Below are 26,146 nucleotides of genomic sequence, written 5' to 3'. Positions count from 1 at the left end.
AAGGGCCTTGTCTTACCAAAACTAGCGCAATGGTAAATCTTAGCGCTGGCGGTAGCGCTATAGGTCTGGGGGTGTGTCAGAAATATTTTTTGCTATTTTCACAGCGGGAATTATGGGCACAAGAGGTGGCGGTGGTGTGAAAGGGCTGGGTTTTGATTAACAAATAAGTTGTAGGTGTGACGAAGGCTTGACCATTCACTAGCCAATCAGCAGCTTCCATGGCTTAATACAGCATGCGGTTTTCTCAAGTTGTGTAGCCTACAGTATGTTATTGACGGTCTTTGCTTTGTCATCAACTGCAATTCGTCTGGGGGCCAGAATATCCTCGTCCTAGTCCATTGTATATTGATATGTTTATTAAATACATAGCATAGGTTACAGTAACAAATAATACAAACAGTTTTTGCTAAATATGTTTGAAGAGTTGGCAGTCAACATTGATGTAATTGCTTCAACGAGTATAGGCCATACATGTCTTGATGTATCGCAATTCTCCTGAAATAAAATACTCGGCTCTCCTTAAAATGTTATGTAGCCTATTGCATGTGTGAGTCACTTTCGCAATAAGCAAGATATAGGCCTATGCACCATTGTGGCGTTATAAGACTGAATCATTTTGTTTGGAGGAGCGTGTCTTTGGTAACCGGACAAGAGGAGCACTTTGGAAATGGGGATGGATACAAGCGAAATGGAGTATGCAGGTAGGCCTATGTGAATTGTGAATAATGCAAAAGCATGACTGTAAAAGCCTCACAATTAGACCATTTGGAAACCTTTTATGGATAGGCTACTTTGCTAATGCATGGCCAGGACAAGAAAGACACTCGACGCATTGTTGTGGAACCAGCTTTAAGGGTAGCTCACTGAGCAGGGTTGGGGTCATTACCATTTAAATTCCAACCAATTCAGAAAGTAAACCAAATTCCAATTCCGATTCCAAATCTTCCTCATTGAAAAGCATGGAAGAGAATTGGAATTGGAATTCCAGTGTACTACCTGAATTGACTGAAATTGAAATGGAATTGACCTAAACCCTGCTCCTGAGGGCTTGTTTTTCAATCAAATTAAACGGAAAACAAGCTATTCTTACAGGAAATAACATAAACGTTTCTAAATACGAGGGTCACCGACATCATCTCATCTCTCGTTCCATGATGGGCATATGGACATGTAGCCTAACTGGAGGGGGTTTTACACACATCACAAATAATAACAGTAGCTGGCTGAAACAATGTAGGCCTACAATACATATACGAAAAGGGGATGTCAGCTAGATATTTGCGGCTCCCAAACGTAATCTTTTAATAAAGCTTTGGTGATTAAGATTTATTTAAAAGCGGTCTCACGAGCCAAACCCTTTCTTGATAGACTTGGCTACTTTGTGAATGCATTGGCAGGACAAAAAACAGCCTTCATTGAGGGGAGGGCAGGCTAATCTTGGGTTTTTATTAAATTAAACAAAGTGTTTCTAAATACAAGGTTCACAGGCACAAAAAGCACATCTCTCTGTTCCATGTGCATATGGGCACTATGAGTCACGGCTGGATAGGCTACGGTTCCACTGTCCAAATCCATGCCATAACCAACCACGTTACTGCTAAGACCTGCTTTGGTGAGTCTTGAAGACCCAGTGGAGTGTTTTATATATATTTACACACTATGATCCCTGATCTCTCGTTTGACGAACATATCAAGACTGTTTCAAGGACAGCTTTTTTCCATCTACGTAACAAAAATCAGAAACTTTCTGTCCAAAAATGATGCAAAAAAGGTAATCCATGCTTTTTGTCACTTCTAGGTTAGACTACTGCAATGCTATACTTTCAGGCTACCAGGATAAAGCACTAAATAGACTTCAGTTAGTGCTAAACACGGCTGCTAGAACCTTGACTAAAAAAATGTGTTAGAGGAAATTATGGTTGAAATGACTAATTATGTATACATTCCAATCAGAACTGACTAGTCCAAATGCTATAATGTACTGTACATGTGAATTGTCTCTCTTGCTCCCATTCCCAATTGTATATAATGTAGTCAGGAGTTTAGTAACAATGAAGGTCTGTTCCTTAGTTCATTCAGTTGTACAATCTCCAGGTGGCAGGAACGGCCCATCTCCAGACTGTCTAGAATGTTGATTTATACTGACTGGCCTTGACTTCGTGCTGATAACGCGAAGGCTCGAGAGCTAGAGGGCCCTCTACTTGTGAAATAGATAGAACGTTTAGAAAACGCTGACGTCATTTTCACTTTATAACCTGTGGAAATATGTGTATGTGGTTAGTACTCTCTTAAAATAAACGCTGTTACCTGGCTTTTAAGACTGGTCTCGATCTACTTCATGCATAATTAATCAACTTACAACTCATTAATGAAATAGAAAGAGTGCGAATTTGGTTTTGGCTACAAAACATACAGGAATTTAGAAATTCCACTAACAATTGGTCCTTCGAGCCAGATCTAAATACCCCTCCCTGTTACCTGGAGGTAGTACGCTGAAAATCGTGCACGGACGAGTTTTTGACTCGTTTTACTAAAGACCTGACCTCTGAATTGAGGTTCAAAAACAGGCCTGCGTATTATCACAGAGGACAGAGAAGGTGACTAGATTCAAATGAACAATGCTTTCCCAGCCGGCAGCAGGTAAAGTAGCCTTTATTCTCGATTCTGTTGGGATTTGAGTTCTTTAATTGATGTTCTGAAATTTTCAGAATTCATCAATAATGGGAGCTTTGCTATTCCCACAGGGTTTGTATGACCATCATACACTGGGTTTTGTATGACCATCATACACTGGGTTTTGTATGACCATCATACACTGGGTTTTGTATGACCATCATACACTGGGTTTTGTATGACCATCATACACTGGGTTTTGTATGACCATCATACACTGGGTTTTGTATGACCATCATACACTGGGTTTTGTATGACCATCATACACTGGGTTTTGTATAACCGATATACACTGAAGCAGGTTCGAAAATAACCTGTGGTAATGTGCACTACCGTAAATAAACTAAACTTAATCATGAGAGGCACACCCGCCCGAGATTAAGACGGGATATTAAATAGGTACTGGGAGATAGGACGGTGATCTTGTACAAATACTGGGCGTAGGGAGACGGCAAGAACGCGCAAGATAACTGGATTGGTCATTTGAATAGTGGCAGTATTGATCATCGTTCCGATTCAACTAATACTACGGAAAATATCCAAATAAGGAGGAGAGGGAACTTAAATCTAAAGAAATGAGATAAAAGCCAAATCTATAGACAGGATAGTTCCATGCGAGAGGGGAGTCTAACAATTAGTGGCGTGAGATAACGATTATTAGCGTTCTTTAAAAGCCCTCTGACACAACCGGAAAATAAGATATTAACTAGGGCTTTACAAACCCTGGGCTTATAGTTGTAAGGTAAGACCTAATATCTGATTCAAAAGTCAAAGCTGTTGATAAGATTTCCATAAAAGAGCTAAACTTAATCATGAGAGGCACACCCGCCCGAGATTAAGACGGGATATTAAATAGGTACTGGGAAATAGGACGGTGATCTTGTAAAAATACTAGGCGTGGGGAGACAGCAAGGGAATGCGCAAGATAACTGGATTGGTCATTTGAATTGTGGCAGTATTGATCATCGTTCCTATTCAACTAATACTACTGAAATATCCAAATAAACACACACATAGTCAGACAGAAAAATACTAAAAGTAACTAAGTAACGGTAAAAGACAAATTTATAGAACTGCACGCACATAGAATTTAAAATGATATAGAAAGGCATAGATAAGTGATTAGATACCATAGCTACTAGTAACGGCAAGGATTTAGAATGGGTGGGAATGCTTCAAAGAAAGCCCCGGAACTAACGGGAGACGAGCGTTATATGGAACAGAAAGACAAGAGAAACATCGATTTCGGTCTAAGATGGAGAAAGAAATATGATTTTGATGGCCATCTAAATGTAGAAAAGCTGGAATCCCTTATAAAACAGATACATAAGGAATGTGGTAATAATGTGAAAAAGCAGAATAAACAGGGGTATACACAGCCGGAGTTTGGCTTTCGGAAGCAAAAAAGAGAATGGGACGCGCAGGAAAGAAGGTTACATCTAATAAGACTCGAGAGGCACTACCCACCGCTCCCGCAGATGAAAAAGTTAACCAATTGGGTGGGCGTGAGGGTAACAAACTATATCTTCCTCGATTATACCAACAATACAGAGATAATCCAGTCGACGAAATAGTGGTTATAAGAATACGGCTGCAGGAGCTACCTGTGAAATTACCACCCAAGTATGTGGATCCCGCTGAAGCCGAGGGAGGTATAATGGAGTTAGAGAAGGGAATAAAGTCGAAAAAATGGATAAGGTGAGTCAAAAGAAAAATACAAGATGTTTTAATTGTAACGAAATTGGACATTTTGCCCGGGAGTGTAACACTCCCCGCAAAAGTCGTCAACAGGTTGTAATTTAACTGTGGGGAAGTCAGAGGCGACAATCGAGTAAAGAAAGAGAAGGTTCAGATACAAAGGGAGCGAGATTAACGAGAATTCTAACTGAGGGAAAACTTTGGGCGTCTAAATTGGGGCTATTTTCTGTTGTCTAGACGTCGGAGTAACAAATACAGATAACTGTAAAATTGGTAAATTTGCGGAGAGTCTCAGTCAATTCCATTGCGCTGGTAGGATAGTGGTGAGCGTAGCAGTCTCACCAACGACAATTCACGGTTCGGTTACCAGGCGAGGCGGTTAACTAAAACTGATATTAGAGTGAAATTCACCCATTTGCATGTTTTGCCAGTGTTTGTCTAAATATAACTGAACGTTTATTATGTGTTTTAGATTGAATACATTTTGTTAAAAAAGAAGGCATTAAAAATAATGGCGAGACAATTGAGGTAATACGCTATTTTGCCCAAAATGATCTGGGGGAATAATTTATTGAGATGGGAGTCGTATTTAAATAAATGTATCATAGAAAAGAAAGTCACCTAAAGTTAAATGTAGGGAATAACGGAGAGATACGATACAATTTCGGGCTATCCGGACGTTATAGCTATTTATGAATCGACTGACATATGATAAGTTTAGCACAAAACATGGTACGTTTAAATGTTAGAGTATGGTAAGTTGAGAAGTTGGGTTGGTTTTACTTTGATGATTAGAATTTAAAACTGAACGCAATCTGAATAGGGAATATATATATTTTACAGAGGCAGGCAGATGTGTGATGACGTTGCACGTTTAACAACATCGTTTCCTCAAATTTAAACCCAGAAAAGAGGTTGTGGCATTTAGAGGAAAAATGCGTGCATTATAGCTTAGAGTTACTTTTCAAAAGCGGCCAGAAGTTCCAGATACATTTCATTTAAAAAAGGAGAAGTATCGTAAAGATGCACACTGCTTGCAACGGAAGTGCCAAGCACTAAATGGGCTATATAGTGCAACGCTTTGGACTATAAAATTGGTAGGAATAGTTTAAACGTAAAATGTTGTGATTGTTTTTCTGAGTATTGATTTTTGGTTAGGGTAATTTGAACAAAAAGTAACGTATTCTAAAAATTATCTGTTTTCCGTTCTCATTGCGGGGAACAAATAAAATGTCTTATCTTAAAGGGACAGTGCACGGTAATCACAGTGGTTTGAGTGTATGACAGTGGAAAAAATATTGTGGGACGACAATTTGAAGATAGAAAAAATAAGTTACATGATACATCAAGAGATTTAAAGCAAAACGATGTGAAGGGATTATCAGAATTATTGGGTGTCGTTGTAGTAGTAAAAAGTTATAGTTAAGGGGATTTCCCTGTTCCCAGTGACAAGGTCTTTTAAGGGGGTACACTCACATATGGGGTGGTAAATTTATAATTCAGGATTTGAACAGATGTGATAAATTAGGGTTGGTTAATCGAACAAGAATGATTTACAATTCATTTAAAGTCGCTACGAATTGGAAGGTTGAGCGCTTGAGGATGACGTCACTAGCGAGGCACTAGCAGGGACTGGGGATAACGGAGCAAATTGTGTGACTGTTAGTGTGGGTATCGATGTTTCTATGAACTTTTCAGAAGTTGATATAAATTACAAAATACATTTTTTAACAGTAATTTGAGAGTTGCCAGGATAGTCAGGAAAGATGCTAAAAACGATCAGCTGATACCTAGGTAGGCATCAAGGGTTGTGGCGTTGGTTTGGGTTGAACCATGTTAGAGAGGGAGAGACTGGATGTATGATTCGTAAAACATCGTGGTAATGGATTCCATGGTTGGGATTCCAGGGTTGATTGTTTACGTAACACCAGTGAATTTGAGCACTTTCAATTGTGTGGAACCATGTTAGGGTATTTAAAGTTTGAAAAACAACCTCTATGGAAAAAATAACTGCATATGTTTCGGGAAGTAAGCTAGGTTGAATTTGGTTATTCAAACTTTTCCCCTGATACGTAGACATGCGTGCCTAAGTAGGATTCTTCATTCCGGGACGGATGGAAGTTATCTAAAATAAGTCAATTAAAGAAGCCATGGGAGAATGCGAATGCATATTTATTAAATATCGGGGATTAAATTACGGATTTCCTACACTGAGAAATGTACGAGTAAACACATACATTGACGTTGTTTAAAATGTATGATTAATGATTTTAGTTAAAGGGGAATCATCATTAGGTTACGTTTATAGTTCACTTTTGAGTTTCTGAATCGGAATTAGCATAGTGAATGCTAGTTAGGAGTGTTGTGTTCTTCTGGGAATATTGATGTTTGGGTGTCTCAATTTTAGATGTTTCCTGGGATTATAATCTTGCGGAGAATGAGGCCATAAACGACCAAATTAAAACAGGTCTGCAAGTATATACAAATAAAACCATTGTTAGGACTATTTGTTTTAGTGCAAAGATATTTTAAAGAGGCATGCTCACATATGGAACCTTATGAGTTGTTAGTTTGAGTTTTAATTATACAAGTTTTTTTTAAAATTTTTTATGACCTATTGATCTTATCGTGACTGTCTTCTGAGGTCTGATCAGCCTCAGGGGAGAGTCATTTGTATAATGAATGTGGTCATATTGAGTTACTAGTTTTAAGGTAAATTCATTAGAAATGAAGCAGTTTTGGATGAGGGGTTAGAATTACTGTTTGAACCGCAAATGAGAAAGTGGTTCAGGATTCTGTTTTACAACATTAGCTGTGAAGTTTTTTGAATGGGCTATTAGTGAGTTGGTATTGTAACAGAGAAAAAGTCATATTTATCATTGAGAATAAATAGAGGAAGATAACATATTTTGAGCCAACAGGGCAGGGAAGAAATTTAGATATTTTTGTTTGGTTTTAACACCTGTGTACAGGAGTGCCAAAAGACGGGGGACATTACCTGTGTAATGGGGGAGGGTGTCCGTATGGGGATTACATGATAACCAACTTGGGACAGTTCTGGGATTGGAGAAGATGGTATCCTTATAGCATAGGGGATCCCACAAAGATGGATAGGTTGTCCATGATATGGGGGAAACCTGGGAGCACTGTTGAACTTTGTAAAGGTGACGAAATCCTACTAACCATCAAAACTATTAAGCTCTCTGATGCAGGCACTTACACCCTCGGACTACAAAGGACCGGGACAGACACGATGGGTGTGTTAACTATTAAGGTACTGCCAAAACCAGAGGTCCCAGACGAACCAGGGCCAGACACACTCCTCTACCACCCCTGGATCGAACCTGCCACCACTGTGTTAAAAATCCCATTCAGGTAATTAATGTTAGACTATTCAGCTATTGATCAATTAGGCACTGAGACTGGTTTTGATGGTAGGGACAATTTGTGGCTGTCTTATACAGAATAGACTTGCTTTGGATATGCTTCTTGCCAGTCAGGGGGGTTCTGCAAGATGTCCGGTGAACAATGTTGCACGTATATTCCTAATAACACCAGTCCAGATGGTAGTATATCTAAGGCCCTTAATGGGCTTGATGCACTATCTGCTGAGATGAGGACCATGGCGGGGGTGGAGGAGTCTGGACTGTTCTCTTGGTTGGGAGCCTGGTTTGGTAAGTACAATGGTATGGTGGTTACTGGATTTCTGACCCTAATTCTTGTATTTTTGTTATTGATGTGTTGTGCTGCTTGCATCATACCATGTTTTAAGAAGTCTGTTACAGATGTGGTGAAGGCTTCAGGCATGATGCCTTTGCTTGATGCTCCAGTTGGAGATGCTGATACTGAAGCATGCTTTCAGGGGAGGATGAGACTGACTGAGTATGACCCATGTATGTTTGTTCTCCCTGTTGTGAAGGGTGGCATGGTGCCCACCTGGTGCAGGATAGGAGTAGCTGAGAGGACCAGATGGTTTATAATAATGATTTGCTCTGCTTTACTCTGCTTTACACACTTTGCAACACATATTAAATTCATGTTAGTGTAGGAAGGATTTTGATATGGTTAGCATTTATTCGACTTTGTTTGATTATTATACGTTTTTAAATAGTATTACATTTAACAGGAATGTAGGACATCTGTGATGATTTAGGATTATTGTTAGGATTAAGATAGATTGATTAAGGAAATGTAAGGACTTTAGAGAAAAGCCTCTCATAGACCTGTTTTTTTCAAAAAATCAATGATTTTAGATAAAGCCAAACAGTGAGACATGTAGTTCAAATTTGGGAACATGAGAAACAGAGCTACAGACAGATAGGGGAAAAGGCAGACAGAAGAGTCTTCCCCCGCACTGCAGAGACCTTGAAGGTTGGAGAGGAGAAGTTTTAGAAGGGGAGCCAGGACAGGCAAAGATAACAGTTACTGAATGGAGACAAAAGGGAGGGTTGGACATGTGGAAAATGAAAGGGGCGCTCATACATGATAATGTCAGAACAGAAGGATAATATACTAATCTTACCTAAGTCATTATTTAAAGTAGGTAAGGTTGTTACCTGGGCAGAGCCAGGTAACAAAGGGGGGATGGGTAAATAGTGTTCTAGAATAGGATGTTTGATGAGACTAGTGTTGAGATGAAGGGGAATTAGATTGTAATTTGTTTCAATGATTAAACTGTTTTTTAATAAAGATTGTAACGAAAATCCTGAAAGAAGAGTTATGATTCTGATGTAGGTTTAAAAACAGTTGGAGTTAAGGTTAGATTTGATTAATGATGGGTGAAGAGTCGGATAAACATTTATAATAATGTTGGTTATGTGTCTATTCATATGATAATCTGATAAACCTTTATAATAAGGTTAGTATGAGTAGGTTAATATTTTTATTTTGTAGATTTGAATGTATAATATTTGATCAAAGGGAGGATTGTTAGAGGAAATTATGGTTGAAATTACTAATTATGTATACATTCCAATCAGAACTGACTAGTCCAAATGCTATAATGTACTGTACATGTGAATTTTCTCTCTTGCTCCCATTCCCAATTGTATATAATGTAGTCAGGAGTTTAGTAACAATGAAGGTCTGTTCCTTAGTTCATTCAGTTGTACAATCTCCAGGTGGCAGGAACGGCCCATCTCCAGACTGTCTAGAATGTTGATTTATACTGACTGGCCTTGACTTCGTGCTGATAACGCGAAGGCTCGAGAGCTAGAGGGCCCTCTACTTGTGAAATAGATAGAACGTTTAGAAAACGCTGACGTCATTTTCACTTTATAACCTGTGGAAATATGTGTATGTGGTTAGTACTCTCTTGAAATAAACGATGTTACCTGGCTTTTAAGACTGGTCTCGATCTACTTCATGCATAATTAATGAACTTACAACTCATTAATGAAATAGAAAGAGTGCGAATTTGGTTTTGGCTACAAAACATACAGGAATTTAGAAATTCCACTAACAAAATGTGATCATATTACTCCAGTGCTAGCCTCTCTACGCTGCATTTCTGTTAAGGCTAGGGCTGATTTCAAGGTTTTATTGCTAACCTACAAAGCATTTCATGGGCTTGCTCCTACCTATCTATCTTGCTCCTACCTATTACTGGTGCTGTTTCATGCCATCCCTAGGAGGGGTGCGCCACTTGAGTGGGTTGAGTCACTGACGTGGTCTTCCTGTCCGGGTAGGCGCCCCCCCTTGGGTTTGTGCCATGGGGGAGATCTTCGTGGATTATACTCGGCCTTGTCTCAGGATAGTAAGTTGGTGGTTGAAGATATCCCTCTAGTGGTGTGGGGGCTGTGCTTTGGCAAAGTGGGTGGGGTTACATCCTGCTTGTTTGGCCCTGTCCGGGGGTATCGTCGGATGGGGCCACAGTGTCTCCCGACCCCTCCTGTCTCAGCCTCCAGTATTTATGCTGCAATAGTTTATGTGTTGGGGGGATAGGGTCAGTCTGTTAAATCTGGAGTATTTCTCCTGTCTTATCTGGTGTCCTGTGCAAATTTAAGTATGCTCTCTCTAATTCTTTTTCTCACTCCCTCTTTTTCTCTCTCTCTCTCTCTCTCTCTCTCTCTCTCTCTCTCTCTCTCTCTCTCTCTCTCGGAGGAGGACCATGCCCCAGGACTACCTGGCCTGATGACTCCTTGCTGTCCCAAGTCCACCTGGCCGTGCTGCTGCTCCAGTTTCAACTGTTCTGCCTGTGGCTATGGAACCCTGACCTGTTCGCCGGACGTGCTACCTTGTCCCAGACCTGCTGTTTTCAACTCTCTAGAGACAGCAGGAGCGGTAGAGATACTCTGAATAATCGTCCTTGAAAAGCCAACTGACATTTACTCCTGAGGTGCTGACCTGTTGCATCCTCTACAACCATTGTGGTTATTATTATTTGACCCTGCTGGTCATCTATGAACATTTGAACATCTTGGCCATATTCTGTTATAATCTCCACCCGGCACAGCCAGAAGAGGACTGGCCACCCCTCATAGCCTGGTTCCTCTCTAGGTTTCTTCCTAGGTTCCGGCCTGTCTAGGGAGTTTTCCTAGCCACTGTGCTTCTACACTTACATAGCTTGATTGCTTGCTGCTTGGGGTTTTAGGCTGGGATTCTGTACAGCACTTTGTGACATCAGCTGATGTAAGAAGGGCTTTATAAATACATTTGATTGATATAAATCCATTTGATTATGAGGTTGGAATAATACTGTGAAATTGTGAAAATGATGAGAATGCCCTTTTAGTGTAAGAGCTGTTTGAAAAGACCGCGACAAACAGCTGCTTTGGGCCATTAAATCTCCGTATTTGCACTGAATGAAATTGCCATTTTCCACTTGTTTTTAAGGATACACCTCAAATATTGCCATCCTCCCACCTCAGCGCAAGTAATCTGATGTTAGACGGGTAAATTGCAGAACCTGGCACAAGGGGTACTTTTTCACATATGGAAATTTCCAACTAAAGTGTGATGACATTTGCGCAGCCTTAGCGCCAGACAAAAATAGAGCCCATAGCCCATTACTGTGTAAAACCACAACACTGATGTTTCACTAGAATTCCATGGGCACAGTAGCAAAAGCTTATTGCGCAAGTCCTTGCTGCTACAGATGTGGTCAAATATATTGGCACCCTTGCACTTTACAATGGAGTGCAATGGAGCAGAATGTTAAGATTTTCCATTTCAAAACTGGTTGTTTTTACCCAGTAGCCACCTGCAACTTACCACAGTTGAGATACATTACACAGTAAACAAGAATAATTGTCTCTAACCAAATTCATTTAAATGTTGAATAATTTAGTCCAGGCCATTGTTTTTAGTTCAAAGTGAAAAATCTCCATTTCAGTTTTGATTAGTTTCTTCTTGGTCCTGTGCAGTTGTAAATCAAACAAATATAAGTGTAAACACCAAACGTTTTTTCAATTTCTGTAGCTATTATACACGTTAACCAACTGTAATAATCAAAGCGATGCTGTGCAAACATGGAATGTATTATATTTGGAACACTTGCATTAGTAGTCTCTATTCCTCCATACTTGGCACGGACTTTGGGTTCCTGGATGGTGAGCAGGTTGGTACCTGTGACGGTGATCAAGGTGCTACCACTGAAACACAAACAGAAGCATGGTGGTTAAGAGCTATCAAGCTATGCTAAAGACCTGCTAGTTATTGCATACTGGTGATATGGGCAGAGAGAGAAAAAGGAATGAAATAAGAACTTCCGTGTACAGAGGTGCTATTTTGCTATAGCATGTTGTTTGTATGATTTATCTTACAGTACTGTTGGGATTCAGAGGAAAGGGAAGCTCTACAGTCCCCTCAAAGGTCCCATGAATTCGGATTTTATATACATTAGATACATCATCCCCCATACTGTCTATTGTGCTTTAAGTGTCATGGTGAAATGGCTACAATGGGACTGTGTGGGCGTCTGTGTGTGGCTTTGGGGATCATGTTGTAATAGATGGTTGGGCTGAGTTTCTCTTCAGGACTCTCCCAGGACCGTGGTTATGCTCTGAGAGGCTCCAGCCCGTTGGCTGGGAGAGGAGAGGAAAGAAGAGTAGAGGAGAAGAGAGGAGAGGAGCCAGGCTGGGATCATCACCACTCACTTCACTATACTCCAGCTGGGCTCGATGCTGGAGATGGTGGGGTCCTCTGTGTAGATGTAGCGTGTGTCACTGCTGGTGACTTCAGCTTTGTCAATTAACAGCTTGATTGACGCGGGGCCTGATCCAGACAGTGACGACGGTGTCACACACACAATGTCCCTTTTGGTCCTCCTGTGTGGGTTAGGCAGAGAATGTCATATAGTAGTATCTCATAGAATTAATTCACTGTCTGAAATGACACTCAAGACAATGTCATGCTGTCACACTGTCACTGTCACAGACAGAGTGTGTCCAGTATGTTCAGTTCTGAGTGTACTGCACAGACAACACTGCACTACTATACTACCACAGTCCATTCCCCTGACTACTCACTTAACAAACAGACACTCCTCCTGGGCGATGAATACAGTGACAGTGCTCCCAGCATCCAGATGACGGCCTGATATTGTCAGCCTGGTGCCCCCAGACACGGGGCCCTTCTCTGGACGCACACGGTTGAAGCTGGGGGTCTGAGAGAGGAAGGAAACTCACTGTTAACACCCAGCACACAAAACAATTATACAGTTTTTGTGAAAAGCTACAGTACAACAAACCGATTCCCATTATATTTCTGTTAATTGCTGCAACACACTGCACTACAGTAAGTGTTTTCAACAGCACAGTGACAGTGACATGAGTGAGAATGTTACTTTTTTCTGTAATTAGCTACATACGTAATTGCTCCATTCACATGTATTCATTTGGCTGGGAGCTGCGTTTGGGTTCTGGTGGAATAGAACTGCAGGACTGCTATTGATTGCTTGTTTAAGGGCAGCAGTCAAGCCCATTCATTTCAGTCAGCTGCTCGCCTTGCAGGCTGAGGAGATTATAAACTAACGCCACATTCCTGTTTCACCGCTGCTTAATGCTCTGTTGGGATAGCTGGGTAATTACTGTATGTCACATTGGCAGGGTTGGGTAGGTTACTTTCTAAATGTAATCCGTTACAGTTACTAGTTGTTACCTGTTCAAAATCGTAATCAGTAATGTAACTTTTGGAGAACCCAAACTCAGTAATGTAATCTGATTACATGCAGTTACTTTTAGATTACTTTCCCCTTAAGAGGCATAAGAAGAATAATATGTTATCAATTGAACAACATCTATTGCAGGATAAATAATTGTTAAAGTTTACATAGCTGGCCATATATATGGATGTTACATTTTACTTGTTGGGTTGGTTATGTAGGCTTCTTCTAACCCATTGCTTTCTACTACATAATAATAATATGATTAAATTATATATTTACACCAATATATTTAATTTATAAGTTCAAAAATGGATGTAGCAACTACAGATTGCCCCTTTAAGATTGCCCCAAAGCATTACATGGGCTTGCTCCTACCTATCTTTACGATTTGGTCCTGCCGTATATACCTACACGTATGCTATGGTCACAAGACGCAGGCCTCCTAATTGTCCCTAGAATTTCTAAGCAAACAGCTGGAAGCATGACTTTCTCCTATAGAGCTCAATTTTTATGGAATGGTCTGCCTACCCATGTGAGAGACACAAACTCAGTCTCAACCTTTAAGTCTTTATTGAAGACTCATCTCTTCAGTAGGTCCTATGATGAGTGTAGTCTGGCCCAGGAGTGTAAAGGTGAAAGGAAAGGCTCTGGAGTGATGAACCGCCCTTGCTGTCTCTGCCTGGCCGGTTCCCCTCTTTCCACTGGGATTCTCGGTCTCTAACCCTATTACAGGGGCTGAGTCACTGGCTTACTGGCGCACTTCCATGCCGTCCCTAGGAGGGGTGCGCCACTTGAGTGGGTTGAGTTACTGACGTGGTCTTGCTGTCCCCAGTCCACCTGCCCGTGCTGCTGCTCCAGTTTCAACTGTTCTGCCTGCGGCTATGGGACCCTGACCTGTTCACCGGATGTGCTACCTGTCCCAGACCTGCTGTTTTCAACTCTCTAGAGACAGCAGGAGCGGTAGAGATACTCTCAATGATCGGCTATGAAAAGCCAACTGACATTTACTCCTGAGGTGCTGACCTGTTGCACCCTCGACAACTACTGTGGTTATTATTATTTGACCATGCTGGTCATTTATGAACATTGGAACATCTTGGCCATGTTCTGTTATAATCTCCACCCGGCACCCCTCATAGCCCGGTTCCTCTCTAGGTTTCTTCCTAGGTTTCCGGCCTTTCTAGGGAGTTTTTCCTAGCCACCGTGCTTCTACACCTGCATTGCTTGCTGTTTGGGGTTTTAGGCTGGGTTTCTGTACAGCACTTTGAGATATCAGCTGATGTAAGAAGGGCTATATAAATACATTTGATTTGATTTAAGTCTATCAAAAGTGTGTGATTTTGTACATGTGTCCGTTAGGCCTATGGATAAAAAAAAATATTAGCACTACTAAGTGAGCAATGAGCAATAAAAGCCCCACTTTTATTCCATAGGCTGGGATCCTCACTATGCAGCTGTTGCAAGAGCACATTTTTCACTGGCTGTCCACTGGTTTCAAAAACAATGATTGATAGGCAGCTTAAACTTCTTCAATTCAACCATTACTGGGTTCAAATACACATTTAGATTTCTGAACAGCCATCCACAACAACCAGAATCCATAAGGCACAAATAGCTAAATGAGAGAGCAGCAGGGTGATTCACATCAATGTGCTATGTAGATATCAATAATAAGTGATATTAATATCGCTGTAGAATGCACCATTGCTCTCATCCTTACCTCCAAGCATTTATTCAAGTTGGATAATCTTCAGACGCTGACAGCAGTTGCACCATTGGAAGACATAGCTTGGACTGTCACCTACAAAGCCTATTCTTGCTCTATTCCCGCGATCCATCAAACACATTTGGTGTGTCATCATAGTGGTCTCTGACTTGTGGTCAGACACTCTAAGGTGGAACAAACTTATACTTGCACCTTTTTTCAATGCTGATTTGAATTTGAATGAGAAAACAACTTTTTTTTTGTTGCAAACATCCTTTCTGAATTTAAAAGTAATCCTCAAAGTAATCATCACATTTTTCGAAAGTATCTGTAATCTGATTACAATATTTTTTTTGCCAGTAACGTAACAGATTACAGTTATCGCTTTTTTAGTAATCTCTGACATGTAACATTGGCCACACTTTCTTTCACAACACGTTCACCATCTCTGTATTGCAGCATAAGACTAGTTAGTTGCCGGGGAAGAACCACTGCAATTGATCGGGTATCCTTCCTTCACCTCCGGAAACGGCCAGACACTTTCTTCACAGTCATCTCTCTGGGAAGAGATGGGGTCATGTGGGGTCATACGCACCACAAAGGAGTAGGTCTGGGATGACTGAGTGCGGTACTCTGCACTGCACACCCCGATACACAGCTCCACTGGGCCACCTGGAGAGTGGGGCAGTAGCGCCTCGGCCATGTCACACACGATCCTGAGGGACAGAATACACTCAGCTGTCAGTCAAAGGCCCACTGCTTATGTTGCCTAATGTTAAAAGGAAATAAAGTTAGAAGACATATGACCAAGTATCACTAATTTACTTGCATACCATTCAAGTGAAACCCTATTGACAAAGTCACCACACTCACCTCTCAGCACTGATGTACTCGGAGGGCACAGGGTTACAGCGAACCCCAGCCACCTGGACGTGGGCGATCTCCCGCACCTGCAGCCCGAGGTTCTCCCCCTCGATCGTCACTCGCGTGCCCCCCTCTTTGGGCCCCGTCAACGGGCGGATCTGTCCATGGAAACAGGGTCAAGGTCACGGAGAAGCAATCTCCCTGTCAGCATGCTCGCACACAGCAGAAGGCCTGGGTTCTGAGGCTCTAGAATTAAACACACCCATACAGTATTATACACAGTATATCTCTGTGCTCCAGCCTTACCATGGTGATGCGGGGGTGGCTGCAGCGGACGTTGTGCCTGCCGGGGTGCATCCAGTTCTGCTCCGGCGTCTGGCAGTGCTGCTTCAGGAGACACTTCTTGTTGTCCAGGCACCAGCCACACTCAAACGCTGTGCTGGCCTTCAGACACAAGCCACAGCTGTCCCTCTGGGCCTCACACTTATACAGCAGGGCTGAGCACAGACAGACAGACAGACAAACAGGGTTAACACTCGTCTAAGATGGAGTCTGAGACAGAAAGGTGAGTGGTGAGGTACGCGGCACTGTGCTGTCTGTATGTGACAGCACACGTCCTGAGCTGCTAATCTCCCTTTATCCCCTTGCTCAGCCTCGTCCTCGCTCCTACGCAGCCGCCTCGATAAAAACAGGTTTGAAGGTGAAGATGGTACACAGAGTTATTGACCAGTTCAGGAGGAGAACATAATCAAATACTGTGCAGCTAGCTACATGACTAGCTCTCTCCTCTCAGCTCATCTTCGCGCAGGGCCAATCGCCCAGCGGAGAGATGGTATCTGCAGTCTGATTGTGGAGAGCTACGAGTCTCTTTCAGAGTGGCCCGATGAAACCAGTGAGATAAAGCTCCTTTGAGGGAAGTATTGACAACCACTATGTGTCCCCGACTTGCAGTTATACAAGGTGTGTTCATACAAAACATGGGACTGCACATTTAATTCTGTATTTTTTTACATCTTACTCATCTACAAAAATCTTTGTCAATTTAACAGTTTTGAAGACAATAAGAAAAAAAACTGCCAAGGCTTAATCCACATTTGCGACTGAATTATCCCACTGAATATGATTTATTGTGGTAGCCATAGCCCCAATCCCCATAGAGTGCCACTAGAGGGCTCAGCATGGGATGACCACATATTTGACCAGTGTGTCTGCTGTTTCCCTGCTGTGTGCCAGTTACGTCAGTTACGTGTCCTTTACACTACTTAGCTGCAACACTATTATGAAGAACCTTTAATTCTGAAAATGAGAAAAAACAACATACCTTTCATGGTGGAAGGCTTGTCGATGAAGAAGTCTCCGTCCCAGACGATAGAGAAGTCAACAGGCAGGTCTCCCGTCTCATCCCCATCATACCAGTACTGCAGGAAACACACACATATAAACCATGAGTCAATCATCACACTGTACTGATGGTGCATAAAGCCCAACATCATTCAGAGCATGACAAGCTTTCATAGGGCCCTATTAATAAAGACAGTGGCACTCATTCCACTTATTGTGGTTTATGACTTGGCTCATCAGTATAAACTGAGTTCATGGCTGGCATGGCTGGCTGGCACAGTGCAGTGGAAATCATAATGCTATACTATACACTATACTGTACAACGAAAAACATTTAATCTGCTCTGTGTAACAACCCATTAGCCACCAGCCTAGCCACTAGTCACAACATTCCATAGTTGTGAGGGAGTCAGGGAAACCTAGTGGCTTTTTTGACAGACTAGGCTTTGAGTTAATCTGGCTTTTTGCAGAGAGAGAGAGAGAGAGAGAGAGAGAGAGAGAGTGTTGCTGCTGCTGTGTGTCTGTCAAGTGAAGGAGGGGGTGTGGTTTTACTGCCTGTGTTTTAATTAGCAGCAATACTCAGAGCACTAAGCCAGCAGCAACCCTGAGAGAATATCGCTGATCAGCCACATTGATGCACGGCCAGAACACTTATGGGTGTTCTTAAGGAGGCAATGGAGGAATGAGGGCAGACTAAAAGCAAGCGAGGCCCTGAATTCAGCTTTAAAAATATAACTTATTTCAAACCACATTAAGATGACTCTCAGCAGATTCAAAGAGAGAGAGAACAGCTACAGTATGACCACCAAGATGGAGATACAGTAGAACCTGTAGGTTCCTGTTGAACCGTGGCAGTATCAGATGTGGCATGTTTATCCATCCATACCTAACCTTTTATCCATCCACAGCTCACCTTTATCCATCCATACCTAACCTTTATCCATCCACAGCTCATCTTTATCCATCCATACCTAACCTTTATCCATCCACAACTCACCTTTATCCATCCATACCTAACCTTTTGTCCATCCACAGCTCACCTTTATCCATCCATACCCAACCTTTATCCATCCACAGCTCATCTTTATCCATCCATACCTAACCTTTATCCATCCACAGCTCATCTTTATCCATCCACAGCTCACCTTTATCCAGCCATACCTAACCTTTATCCATCCACAGCTCATCTTTATCCATCCACAGCTCACCTTTATCCAGCCATACCTAACCTTTATCCATCCACGTTGCCTAGTGGGTAGGAGCATTGGGCCATTAACCGAAAGGTTGCTGGATCGAATCCCCGAGCTGACAAGGCAAAACTCTGCCATTCTGCCCCTGAGCAAGGCAGTTAACCCACTGTTCCCATGAGCAAGGCAGTTAACCCACTGTTCCCCTGAGCAAGGCAGTTCACCCACTGTTCCCCTGAGCAAGGCAGTTAACCCACTGTTCCCCTGAGCAAGGCAGTTAACCCTCTGTTCCCCTGAGCAAGGCAGTTAACCCACTGTTCCCCTGAGCAAGGCAGTTAACCCACTGTTCCCCTGAGCAAGGCAGTTAACCCACTGTTCCCCTGAGCAAGGCAGTTAACCCACTGTTCCCCTGAGCAAGGCAGTTAACCCACTGTTCCCCTGAGCAAGGCAGTTAACCCACTGTCCCCCTGAGCAAGGCAGTTCACCCACTGTTCCCCTGGGCAAGGCAGTTAACCCACTGTTCCCCTGGTGCGGATGACGTGTATCTCTGAATTCCTCATCAGTCCAGGGGCATGTTAACTGGGAAATCAGCTGTGGTATGTTGTTTTCATTTTTAATTCAAATGTATTTTTCACCACTTTTTTCTCCCAAATTTCGTGATATCAAATTGGGAGTTACAGTCTTGTAACATCACTGCAACTCCCGTACGGACTTGGGAGAGGTGCCCTGCTTCTTGACACATTGTTCGCTTAACCCCGGAAGCCAGCCGCACTAGCACTCCACAAGGAGTCGCTAGAGTGCGATGAGACAAGGACATCCTGCCTGGCAGGCCAAACCCTCCCTTAATCGGACGACGGTGGGCCAATTGTGCGCCGCCTTGCGGTCGGTCGGCTGCGACACAGCCTGGGATCGAACCCAGGAATGTAGTGACGCCTTTAGCACTGCGATGCAAGTGCCTTTGAACACGCTGTGGGATGTTTGACTGTGTTTGAATGTGTGTAACTATTTGTGTGTATGTGTGTGTGTATTGGTTCTTCTCTCCTTGTGGGGACCTAAAATCTCCCAAACTCCCTACGACAATAGTAAAACAAGGAAAATTCTCCTTCGTTGGGACATTTTCCATGTCCCCATGAGGACAAAGGCTATTGTAAGTTTAGGGGTAAGGTGTAGGGTACGAATTAGGGTTAGGGGTTAGTGGTTAGGTTTAGGGTTAGGAGATAGGGTTTGGGTTAGGATTATGGTAAGGGTTATGTTTAGGGTTAGGGGTTAGGGAAAATAGGATTTTGAATGGAAATACATTTTGGTTCCCCACGAGGAAAGAAGAATAAAACGTGTGTGTGTGTGTACGCTCACATGCCTGTGTGTGTGTGTGTGCACGCGTGTGAAGTCTTGAATCTTTGTGCAGCTGCTCTGCGAAATATCTGGGAGCAAGTCAAGCAGGGAATGCAACAGTGTGGGTGCTGAAAGGCTGAACTAAAGCCCACTGAACCTGTTGATACGTGGCTCCAAATGTTCTTACATCTCTATAGGGTCCAGTTGGTTCTGCAGGCACCAGTCCATAATTGAGGTAACTGCAGCTCCCTGGGTGGGGTCACTGAATTAACTTCCCCCAATCATATCGCTTCACAGTGTCACACAACAAAAACTCAACTCAACTTGAGACCATCCTCAGTCCTATCCATCAAACAGACATATAAACTAGTTAACCTTTGTGGTCTCCGTTTATTCAGCCGAAAAAGGGAAAGTCTATCGAAAATGCCTCATTCAATAACAGCATTTTGTGAAATGGTTGATAAGGCCAACAATATTCTTCACAGTCCAATGAGGCGTTACATTTGTTCAGTAGGTAAACCAAATCAGGTTGGTGAGTTGACGTCAACGTTAAAGCCTTGGCAGGTTCAGAAACAGATATTCATTTGTAAATATCTAGGTTGTTGTCATGCAGTCTTCCCAAGGCCCTGATAATGAAAGCCACAGGAGAGCCATACAATGTATTTCTGGAATTAATATAATATGCATTTCCTAGCCTTCTCCCTCTTTTTCAAGTGAAAGGCAGGCAGCTTTGAGGAGATTAGCGGATATGTGTAAATGGGGGGGACGCTTTTGTGTTGGGCCATACAATGCAGCTTATCTCTGCCAGTCGTGAATTGATTTTCCTCCGGCCTTGGTTCCACTGGATCTGAGACTAGCGAGTGGAGACAAATTGGCCTGGTTCTGTCAGACATGTCTCTGGGATGACAACGAGGCGAGTAAGTGAGGTAATCTTACCTTTAAAAAAACAAATCCATCACTGGATACAGATACAAACTTGCGCTACCTCTGAGACAGAGACACTATTTTCATGATTTATTGTCTACTTATCCTTCGGTTTTAATGGGTTGCAAACAACAACAATGGAAGATATTCCTTTTGATATTCCTTTTGATCAATGAGAATTGGGTCTATTGAAGGGATTAATGCGAGAGGTACACAATGTAAGCAAGTTCATTTTACTGTAGGAATTGGAATGGCAGGTAACCTAGTGGTTAGTGCGTTGGGCCAAACAAGGTCGCTTGTTTGAATACACGGGCTGACAAGGTGAAAATACGTTGATGTGCCCTTGAGCAAGGCACTTAAACCTAATTTGCTCCAGGGGTACCATACTACTATGGCTGACCCTGTAAAACAACACATTTCTCTGCTGTATGTGACAAAAAAAAGTTTATACTATATATCAAAGACGATACACGATACGTTCAGATAAAAAAATACACATTTAGAATTTGTGTTTATTCAGAATGAAGTAATTAAGATTTCAATTAAGCCATTGAACATTGACAAGGATCGACTGTAGTTATCTGCAGCGGCTCAACCATCAGTCTAAATGAAGAGGACAAATACTGTGAGTAGTAGAATTGGCTGCAACTGTGCCGTCGATGCTGGCTCCTTGTAGTGACAGAGTGAAAATCTATTTACCTTAATGATGAAGGCTTTCCTGTTTCATTTAATTAAGTTTAAAATTTCGACCGACCAGCAAAATTACCTTTGAAAAAGGGCATTTTTTCCTTCATAAACATACACAGTAATTAATAGGGAGTCCATATTAGTGAACATAAATTATATTTTCTGCAAACCAAACTTTCATCATTATGATTACTGCACTAGGAAAAAATGTGTACTTTGTCACGGTGACAGATTTAAGGTCACAAGGTTTTGGTTAAAGAAACAGACAGGGTAATATGGAGTGGTCTTATTGCCCGTGAATAATTGTGCCTGGTTCAGAGCTCACTCCATAAACACAGAATATATGACTTGCATGTTGAGGCCATGCTTGAACTTGTGTCATCATATTTGTGGTAAGTGCTTTAACACAAGAAAACCAAAGCATACTTTTCACATGACACCAAAGCATTCTTTGTAGATGACTTTGGGAATCTAAAAAAAAAATGTCAGAGCAGGGGTAACGAATGCCCTGATTTCTCAGTTAGGGGAATACAGCTGAGGCTCTCTCCCCTTCCATTGCTAGTGCCAAGAAAAACAGGATGAAACACAGACATGATGAAACAGGCTCATAATTCATGCTATTGATTGATCACCTCGTTTAGTGGACAATTTATTCCACCAGAACCCACCTGCTACAGAGCCTCACAGGCACAATCCAGTATATCCAACCTCAGAGACTGACAGAGGTGCAATATGCAACAATCAAAATGGAAAGGATAAATACCATAGCATTAGACTGCCATTTTCTATGGTAAATACAACGAGCAGGTGTAAGATAAACCTACATGAAAATATATGCATGCAGTGTACAATATATCATATCCTACTACTTAGTGTGCATGGAAGCATGTTTACATTGACCATGAGGTGACATATCCACAGTATCACTAACATGTAGATTGTTCCATGCTACATCTTTTCCATTAGTGGGGCCTTTGGTGTCAAGAGAAGGGCAGGTCATTTCCATACCTTCCACTTAGAAGCACCAAAGACGTTGATAGTCTGATTGGACACTTGATGAGAATAATAGAATAATGAGGGCATGCCGGTTCAGAAAGCCTGGAAAAAAAGAACATGTAAGTGTTTTTATTCAAAAAAGCTTTGCCACCATCGTTCGGGAATAATGGTGTTCTTTGTGAGAGCACTTTCCATCAAAAGGGTAGTTCAGAACTTGGTCATTGTGCAAAAGGCTTTACTGTACGTTTCCTGGGTAACACCGCCAATGCCTGTCGCTAAGGGGTCAGCAGCGCTTAGCAACACTTACGTCCATGGGATTCATTTGGATTTCCTCTCATCTTGATACAAAAGATGAAAAGTCCCATGTATGCCGATTCAGCCTATCAAAGGTTTACATGTGTGCCATGTGTAATCTGCAACGTAAAGCATGCTGTCAAACAAAAAGGCACAAAAACCCTTTACATTATCAAAGCAAATGCTTATTGAGTTTCAACGGCAAAGACCCTACTTATCATTTACTTGAAAGGCCGTGTGTATATGTGTGGGGGGTGTATCATACTGATTTACTCCGGCTGTGGCAGCACATTGTCTGCAGTACAAATCAAGCGGGGAGACAGATAAAAGAAAGAAACAAGCAGGCCTGTGTTTGAGCTGAATTACAGTACATCTACGCCTTTTGACGTGATACCAAATCACATTTCTGAAGGAAATCCCACAGTTGGGGAATGTGATTGATGGATTGATGTGGATCAGCATGAATTATCACACCGTGTTGTCTAATCTTTATGCATATGTACCTTACAAAAAAAGGTCATGCATTTCTGTTTGGATGCAGGATGCACCTGCTGCAGTAAAATGTTTAATGACATGTATCCAGCAACGCCAGCAGGAAGCCAGTACAACAGCGTAACGGTATCTATTCTATTTAGCTGGAGAAAATGAATGAATGGAAATGCCAAAGTAGAGGCAGAGAGACGGAAGAGGTGGAGCATGGAAAGAGGATGGCATGTATTTGACTTCAAGTTTTATGTGGGCAGAGGCAAGGGCACAACCTTGTGTTGTATTTATGCAGGATGTGCTGTCAGACACGTGTGTTGCTCTGGTCTGTTCACTGGTCTGTCTGTCTGAGGGCAAACTGTTGTTATCTGTCTGCATCACTTACACAGGGCTACTCAAGATCTGTGGCAGATGCATCTTTCACATGCTGAACTGCACATCACGGGTCAAATTCACATACAACAGTCCTGGAAACACACGCACACCAACATGGACACACGAGCCTCAGGGCTAGTTTCTCTGGTGAATGACATCTCTATGTACTGTATAGTGGACTTTTAAAATGTATTTACCAGGACAAACCAGCTGGCTCTAAATGGAGATAAGGGTGTACATACAGAGAGAGCATTGTTAGAGTGAGAAAGGCCAGGCGGCGGGAAACAGCAGAGAAGTGAGGTAGACGGGAGGGAGGCTTGTTGGTCCACTAGAACGACCCCTTTCTCCCAGGGAGGGCCAGGAAGGGGCTCTCATTAGAAGAGAAGATCGTCACAGGGATAAGAGTGCTGATAAGAGGACAATTATGAGGCAGTGATGGGGTAATATGAGGGGCCTGGCTGTGTATTTAGTTCCCATAGGATGAATCAAATCAAATCAGAGTTATATCTCTGTTAGTTCCCCCCTGAGAACATTTACATCATCAAGCAGGGCCAAAGTAGCCTGGGCGCCAGTCTGTTTCTGCTCTCCTGTCAACTCCTTATGGAATCGTCATGCCAAACAATGACACGGAATACAAGGAGTGAAATGTTAACTAAGCAGACGGGTACCCAGGCTAGGGCCAAGGCTACAGCTGAGTCACTCAATCTCCGCATTACTCTACCTACAGTAACAGTTTTAAAGCAAGACCTGACAGTGAAATCACATCCAACTGCAACATTCAACTACACTAGAAGTTGAAGTTGCCCTGTCTGGTAAAACATACTGTCACAGCTGGTGAACATGTCCAGCAGCATGTTTAACCTAACTAACCCCCACCTCAGTGGCCTCCCATCAAAGCAAAAGTGCTGACTGATACCTGATAGTTCTCAGTGAGGGGGAGACTAAACAGCAGATGAAATTGATTGATTCAGCATTGCCCATCTGAGGCCACTCACAATTGCATTAGCATGGACCCCATGGCCTCAAAGTCACCTGGCTGCAGCAGTCTTGACAGCCAATCGTCTTGACGGCCATACTGATTGATAGCCGTTGAGTGTGAGGGGAGGGAGGACAGCACACACCCCAGGAACTGAGTGTAATCTGTGGCATGTCTTCACTATGGCTAGATTACGATTCAGGGGAGATCCATCAGATAGGGGCAGAGACAGAGAAGAAGGGATGATGTGGCCCCAGCCCACTGTGTCACAGGTAATCACACTATCAATTCATCTAAAAATCCCCTCCAAACAGAGAGAGGGGGAGAGTGGGAGGGAGAAAGAAAGAGATAGAGACAGCAGGTAGTAGCTACCAGTCAGAATGGGGGAGGGGGAGGGAGAAAGAAAGAGAGAGACAGCGGGTAGTAGCTACCAGTCAGAATGGGAGAGGGGGAGGGCGAAAGAAAGAGATAGAGACAGCGGGTAGTAGCTACCAGTCAGAATGGGAGAGGGGGAGGGAGAAAGAAAGAGATAGAGACAGCGGGTAGTAGTTACCAGTCAGAATGGGAGAGGGGGAGGGAGAAAGAAAGAGATAGAGACAGCGGGTAGTAGCTACCAGTCAGAATGGGAGAGGGGGAGGGAGAAAGAAAGAGATAGAAACAGCGGGTAGTAGCTACCAGTCAGAATGGGAGGGGGAGGGAGAAAGAAAGAGATAGAGACAGCGGGTAGTAGCTACCAGTCAGAATGGGGGAGGGGGAGGGAGAAAGAAAGAGATAGAGACAGCGGGTAGTAGCTACCAGTCAGAATGGGAGAGGGGGAGGGAGAAAGAAAGAGATAGAGACAGCGGGTAGTAGCTACCAGTCAGAATGGGAGAGGGGGAGGGAGAAAGAGATAGAGACAGCGGGTAATAGCTACCAGTCAGAATGGGAGAGGGGGAGGGAGAAAGAAAGAGATAGAGACAGCGGGTAGTAGCTACCAGTCAGAATGGGAGAGGGGAAGGGAGAAAGAAAGAGATAGAGACAGCGGGTAGTAGCTACCAGTCAGAATGGGAGAGGGGGAGGGAGAAAGAAAGAGATAGAGACAGCGGGTAGTAGCTACCAGTCAGAATGGGAGAGGGGGAGGGAGAAAGAAAGAGATAGAGACAGCGGGTAGTAGCTACCAGTCAGAATGGGAGAGGGGGAGGGAGAAAGAAAGAGATAGAGACAGCGGGTATTAGCTACCAGTCAGAATGGGAGAGGGGGAGGGAGAAAGAAAGAGATAGAGACAGCGGGTAGTAGCTACCAGTCAGAATGGGAGAGGGGGAGGGAGAAAGAAAGAGATAGAGACAGCGGGTAGTTGCTACCAGTCAGAATGGGAGAGGGGGAGGGAGAAAGAAAGAGATAGAGACAGCGGGTAGTAGCTACCAGTCAGAATGGGAGAGGGGGAGGGAGAAAGAAAGAGATAGAGACAGCGGGTAGTAGCTACCAGTCAGAATGGGAGAGGGGGAGGGAGAAAGAAAGAGATAGAG

General features: G+C 42.9%; 1 protein-coding gene across 1 annotated transcript in view; it reads right to left on the bottom strand.

The window, feature by feature from the left end:
• Positions 1 to 26,146, bottom strand: part of LOC139416518 (plexin A3) — a 136,237-nt gene that overhangs the window by 17,102 nt on the left and 92,989 nt on the right. The window contains exons 11-17 of the mRNA XM_071165217.1: positions 17,368 to 17,464; positions 16,353 to 16,543; positions 16,056 to 16,204; positions 15,778 to 15,898; positions 12,840 to 12,976; positions 12,468 to 12,638; positions 11,870 to 11,963 (exon numbers count right to left, since the gene is read on the bottom strand). Of these exons, the coding sequence (XP_071021318.1) occupies positions 11,870 to 11,963; positions 12,468 to 12,638; positions 12,840 to 12,976; positions 15,778 to 15,898; positions 16,056 to 16,204; positions 16,353 to 16,543; positions 17,368 to 17,464 (960 nt within the window). The remainder of the gene's footprint in view (positions 1 to 11,869; positions 11,964 to 12,467; positions 12,639 to 12,839; positions 12,977 to 15,777; positions 15,899 to 16,055; positions 16,205 to 16,352; positions 16,544 to 17,367; positions 17,465 to 26,146) is intronic.

The sequence above is a fragment of the Oncorhynchus clarkii genome, chromosome 9 (genome assembly GCF_045791955.1).
Source record: "Oncorhynchus clarkii lewisi isolate Uvic-CL-2024 chromosome 9, UVic_Ocla_1.0, whole genome shotgun sequence".
In the NCBI taxonomy this organism is placed as follows: domain Eukaryota; kingdom Metazoa; phylum Chordata; class Actinopteri; order Salmoniformes; family Salmonidae; genus Oncorhynchus; species Oncorhynchus clarkii.
The sequence above is the reverse complement of the archived record's forward strand: the minus strand, read 5'-3'. Positions and strand labels throughout refer to the sequence as shown.